The sequence below is a fragment of the Monodon monoceros genome, unplaced genomic scaffold, assembly GCF_005190385.1.
Source record: "Monodon monoceros isolate NGI ecotype Baffin Bay Population unplaced genomic scaffold, NGI_Narwhal_1 Super_Scaffold_6, whole genome shotgun sequence".
Lineage (NCBI taxonomy): Eukaryota > Metazoa > Chordata > Mammalia > Artiodactyla > Monodontidae > Monodon > Monodon monoceros.
The window spans coordinates 17,328,982-17,334,981 of record NW_021703783.1 but is presented as its reverse complement, the minus strand read 5'-3'; the positions used below and the strand labels follow the sequence as shown (position 1 = coordinate 17,334,981).

The 6,000-nt window shown below is 50.1% G+C and overlaps 1 protein-coding gene across 2 annotated transcripts in view; it reads left to right on the top strand.

The window, feature by feature from the left end:
* Window positions 1-803: 803 nt before the first annotated feature.
* Window positions 804-6,000, top strand: part of ST8SIA1 (ST8 alpha-N-acetyl-neuraminide alpha-2,8-sialyltransferase 1) — a 152,232-nt gene continuing 147,035 nt past the window's right edge. Inside the window, exon 1 of one of the 2 annotated variants that reach the window (XM_029204628.1) lies at window positions 804-1,531. In XM_029204628.1, coding sequence (XP_029060461.1) covers window positions 1,296-1,531 — 236 coding nt within the window. In that variant the 5' untranslated portion in view covers window positions 804-1,295. The remainder of the gene's footprint in view (window positions 1,532-6,000) is intronic. The other variant, XM_029204629.1, reaches the window with a different exon arrangement.

Sequence of the window (6,000 nt, the reverse complement as noted above, 5' to 3'; positions counted from 1 at the left end):
AAGGCATTGTCACGTCCCGAGGTCTGTTTGCTGGGCCACCAGCTGCCTGCACATCTGGATGCAGCAGCGCCTTTCCCTGCAGGGCGGAGGCGAGGCGGAGGACCCCGGTGTGCACGCACCTCCTCGTGCGCGCGCGTGCGGGCCCGCGAGCGTGTGTGCCCGTGTGTGTCTGCGTGTGTGCCCGCGAGCGCGCGCGCGCACGGGTGTCGCTGGAGCCGCGGCTCCGGGACCGGGGAATGGGGGTGGGGGCCCAGGAAGGAATCAATCTCCGCCGGCCTCCTCGCGCCTCACTGCGGGTTAATAACCAACCAGTTAGAGAGAGCCGAGGGTGACGGCGGCAGGGTGACAGCCCCGGCGCGCCGGCTGCGTGTCGGAGGGTCAGGCTTTCAGCCAGTCTCGGCCACACTCAGGGATTTGTGTATACACATTTTAGGGGAGGGTTATTATCATTATTGTATTGTTTGCCTCTGTCTCCGGGGGACCAGGGCGGGAGAGAGGGGCGCGCTCTCCAGCCGAGCGTCGCGCATCTGAACGGGTCGAAGGAGGCAATTTCGCGGGTGGGGGAGGGAGGGGAGACCTTGATTTCCACCAATCCCCGGGCGTTTGTCTGCGAAGTCCCGGGCGCCGCGGAAGGCTGCGGCGCGTCGCTGAATTAACTGATGAAAGCGAGTTCTTTTCTTCTCCGGGAGGGGTGGGAAGCAGGGGTCCTGGCGGGGGAGGCGGAGAAGCCCGGGGCGGGCTAGCGGTCCCGGGCCGCCGTGGAAATTTCCAAGGACTTGGCGCGGCGCGGGGAGCGCGTCTGGGGGGGGGGGTGCCTGGCAGCGCAGTAGCGCGGGAGGCGGGGAGAGGCGGCGAAGGGCGCAGGAGCATCGCTCAGAAGGGGGCGCCGCGGACCAGATGTCTGCGAGGGAGCTGAGACTCTCCCCGGCCCCACGCCGAGGGCGACGGTAACGCTGCAGAACCGGCGGGAGCGACTCGCCGCCGCCGCTCCCCGCGCTCTCGGAGACCCCGGCGCCCGCCTTCTTCAGGGGGAGCGACCATGGCTGTAGCTCGTGACTTGCTCCCGGGGCACTTCCCCTAGAAAGAAATCCTCGAAAAAGTTGCATTGGAAAAAATCCTTGCGCCGACCTTTGAAGCTGTGGGCGCCGAAGGAGCGTGCGTGCGAGTGCGAGCACGAAAGCGAAAGGTGTGTGTGCATGGGGGGCCGGCGGTGGGGGGATCCTCCGCTGCCCCTGCGCCTAGCCTAGTGCTGAGGCTCCGGCCCTCGACCGCCACCCTGGGACCCGGGGGCTGCGATGAGCCCCTGCGGGCGGGCCCGGCGACACACGTCCAGAGGGGCCATGGCCGTCCTGGCGTGGAAGTTCCCGCGGACCCGGCTGCCCGTGGGAGCCAGTGCCCTCTGCGTCGTGGTCCTCTGTTGGCTCTACATCTTTCCCGTCTACCGACTGCCCAACGAGAAGGAGATTGTGCAGGGGGTGCTGCAACAGGGCACGGCGTGGAGGAGGAACCAGACGGCGGCCAGAGTCTTCAGGTACTCCTGCTCTCGCGTCTCCACCCAGCTCGTGTCCTTTCTTCCCGGGACGCCGAGGACAGGGTCACCGGCGAGGACCGCCTTGCAGAGGCCCTTTCATCCCGTCCTTCTTGTCCTATTCCCTTTCTTTGTCGTTCCCAACCTGGAGACATTAGTCAGGGCCCCTTCCCCAGACCTTACCCCGGGAGATGTGCAGACACCTGCTTTGGCCATGGAAAGTCTGTATGCATTTCTTCCCAAGCCTGAGTTGTATTCAACGATTTGCCGATAACCGGTGGGAAGAAGAATCTAGGCTAACTTTGTCCCTTGAACTTAATGAGAATTTGTCTCGGGCTCTGCTGTAGAGAACTAGAAGCAGGTACCAGGCGTCTTCCTGGGGTTTGGTGCATGGTTGGTAACATAAGTCACTAATGAGGGAGTCATGGGCAGTGAAAACATGGACATCCAGCCTGGCTCCCGCTGCTTTGTGCAGTATGCCCATAACAAACGCAAGGCACTTACTGATGACCTCCTAAAGAGCCGGGGACTGAGTGATTTTTACTGGAGTTTCACCGACTTTCTAATAACAGATATTAATATCCCCATCTTACCAACCACAAACTGAATCTTCAGAGGAGAAGTTACTTCCCCAAGGTCATGTACCTTTGCAGGGTCGGAGCTGGGATTTTGGTCACATAAAGCTCTAAAGCTCCCAGCTCTTTTGCTTGGCTTACAGTGGATGCCTTCTGGAGGCTGGGACTTCAGGTGGGGACTTGAAATCAGAAAACAAACAAAAAAGCCAAAACCAGGTTGGAAATCAACCTCTGAGCATCGCTCAGAGGTTGTAGTTTCCCTTCTTTTCTGGGAATTTCAGTTTAAGGGTCTAAAGATGAGTTCTTGGCAGCAGGGGTCGTGCGGTAAGATTGGAGGTGAGGCAAAGCTGCTTCCGCTTCTTTGCCTTCCTGCTCGTGCTGAAGGGGTACCCTGGTGCTTCTCCCACTGTCAGGAGCCCCTTTCATCTTCAGTCCCTTCAGCTGAAGATGCTGTGGTGGCACTTCCTGTGATGGTTGTGGTCTGGAGGTGCACAGGGGGTACGGAGTGCTTTCCTTTGCTCTGCATAGGATCTTTCCAAGCCGTATATGGCCAGGTGAGAGCCAACTTCACTACTGTTAGTTACAAGTGTTCAGAAATATCTGTAAATTAAAAAAACAGACTTTTAAAACATATGGTTTCCTTCCCTTTCTCAGGCCTGCTCTTGGAAAGGTCAAAGAGATAATAGCCAAAGCTTGCAGGGAAAGGCAGCTGAATTCGCCTTTAAGCTGCGAGGGAAGACGTTCCTTCTGTCTCTCTGTTTAGAATTCTGCTATCATTAAGTTTAAAAATAACCCCACTCCACTTAAAAGTATATAAGAGCTAATTTTCTCTTACCTTCATGGTATTGATTGTTCTACTCAAAAGGCATAGCGTGCAGCCATTCTTTTCTCTAGAGACAGAAGGCACTTTCATTTCAAGTAATGTAAGGAAATGAGTTAAGAGCTTCCCATTGGTTTGCAATGAAAGAGTACATTTTTTTTTTTTTATAGGAGGAGCAATAATGAAGCTCTTTTAGAGAATAGATTTCTTTTGGAGGACATAATTGAGTGGAAAATGCTTCACATTCTGAGAAGCCCAGGCTGGTTGTTTCTGAGACACACTTGCCTCTTGTTGTCTATAGCCTGGGGGTAGTCTTCAGTGTGCTTGGCTGGCATTTGGTCTAGTCTCTCTGTGCAGAGAAATACTTATGAAAATCCCCAAACTGCCTAAACACATACCCCTCAAAGTTAGTGTCCGTAAGACTGTGTAAGTGGCACCATTGTGCATGGAAAAGAGTTTGGGCTTTGGAGGAGAATCCTGAATTTTTAGACTGACCGTGCCATGACTACGGAAACAGCAGAGGATCTTTGGCAAGTTACTCTATCTCTTTGAGTCTGAGTTTCCTTATGTATAGATAGAGATAATAGCATCTACCTTGTAGGGTTGGTGCAAAGTTTAGATAAAAAAACTGATGCCAAGTGTCTGGCACATATAACTAGTCAGCGGTGTCATTCTAATTGTTAGACAGTGTCAATGATAAGTTAATATACGTTACAACTTTAATAAGGACATTTGACCAGGCCATAGGAATTTGGAATGTTTCACTTGCCAGATTTGCAGCGAATCATTAGTGGTTCAAATTCGCCTGTCCGCACGCCTCCCCACTGAAGCTAATGAACAGGGACGAGGATTTTAAAAGATAGTCAAAGTATCATGGTTTGTTGAGGATTTTAAAAGATAGTCAGAGTGTCATGGTTTGTTAAGTCAAAACTTTTTTTTTTACTCTGCATGTTTAATTGTTTTTTAACATCTAGATTGTTAGTATGTGGGTAACAGAGTATGATCGTTAGCTATTAGGTCAGCCAGAGGCCTTTATTGTGTTAAGGAGACACAACTTTGGCAAACAGGTATTTGTGTTTGCCAGTCTGAAATATCTTATCCACAAATACAAACACACATACATAAATGTACAATATGCACTTACGTGTGGGGATGTATACACATTTATCCATAAACCACGGAATGATGTATGTATATGTACAAATATATGTATATTCATATATACATACATACAAATAATTGCAGCCAGTCAGTCAACCCATGTTTAATGAGTGACTACAATGTACCAGGTATGAGTTAGGCCCTGGGGGATAGCAGTAAACAGGATGCATGGATTGCTTCCTCTGAGACAGCTTACCTCCTCCTAGGGCGCGACTGACAAAAACCTATGAGTAAGGAAATGTGATGGTTTAAAGTCTTGTAAAATCCTGTGAGGACAAGAGAAAGTGTTTCACTAGGTTTATAAGCATCAGAATTTCAGATTCCGTTTTGCCCTCAGTGCTTCCTTTTACTTCTGTGATTTTCTTCTTCTCCAACCTTAGAACTTAAGTGCTGACTTCTCAGAGGGGAGTTTTGACAGATTGCTTGGGGGGGTGGGGTGGTGGGCAGCAAGAAAGTAACAAAGTTGCAAGAGTTTTGCTAAATAGGAAGTTTCCCTATCACCCACATAGTCTAAGAAAGATAAAGAAGTCAATTCACCCTATCATAGAAACTTAAAATTATTATAAAACTCTTGCTCCTTCTGATTGAGTAATCACGTAGTACAAGGAAATGCCAAACCAAAGTGGTATTTGTCTCTTCCGTCAGGTCCTTCCCCATTTTGGTTGTTCCTCAGAAATAAACTCCTGTTCACGGTTTATGTGCAAGGCACCTGACATGGTAGCAGCAACAAAACCAACAAATTAATAGGCTCTTGTTATGTGCATGGCACTATGCTAAGTGTTTTAAATGTACTGTCTGATTTAATTCTTCTAAGAACGTTGTATGGGTACCTTGTTATCCGCGTTTACAAAGATGACTATGCCCTGGTCCCTGTGACAAGTGTATATGTATGTAATCAACTAACCACCTGGCAACAGGGCCATTAAAGAGAGGCAGCACAACAGAGTGAAAAACTTAGGAATTGGAGAACTGTCAGTACATGGTTGGAGTTCCTTTCTGGTTGTGTGACCATTGGCAAGTTCGACTCTCAGAGCTTCACCTTCCCCATTTGTAAAATGGGGTTGGTAATCATTTTTTACAGGTCTATAGTGAAAATCATATGGTAGCGTACAGATAGCATTTAAAAGGATGCTTGCCTCGTACCTCTGTTTAATATGTGGCCCTTAAACAACTGAACCACAAACAAAGGGCTGGGGAGATTCATAGAACGTGGCACTTGATTCTGGGGAAGGAGGGAAGTTGGAGAGGAGGTGGTATTTGTACTCAGCCTTGAAGGATGGTAAGATGGGGGAGTAGTGAGAGGGGAGTGCAAAGGATGTTCCAGGCAGACAGGACAGCAACAGCCAAGACAGGGAGGTGGGCAAGTGTCTGGTGTGCTTCCTGTGGGAAAGATCTTAAGTCGCCCACAGCGAGCACAGCAGTAAGCACACTGGGAGGCAGGTGGACACCAGGTCACAAGCTCTGAATGGGCTTAAGGTGCAGCTCATGAGAAATGAACAGACATCAAGTATCCAAGGGCACTGGCCATGTGTCGACATCAGCAGAGGTGGCACATCACTGTTCCTGGTGGATCTGGAGAAAGGGGATAACACCGGAGTGCTGTGAGCATCCTGTCTGTTCACTGGCTGGGGGCCATCAGTCTAAGTAGTCCTGTTTCTCTTTCCCTTTCTAAATCCTGAACGAAAAACACTCCTCTAAGCAGTTCTAGCTTTATGTAGCTTCCTTTCTGTCCCTATTTTAAATCTGTGGTTACCAGAAGCTTCGGGTGTTTCCACAGCTGCCCTGGTGGCTGCAGAAGGGCACTGGGTGTGGGGAGGGGAGCGGTGCAGCCATCTGTGTATATGGGATGTAAGTTTTATGTTTGTTAAGTGGGGAATTTGTGGAATTCACTGTAAAAGTAGTTTAGGAAAAAGCTG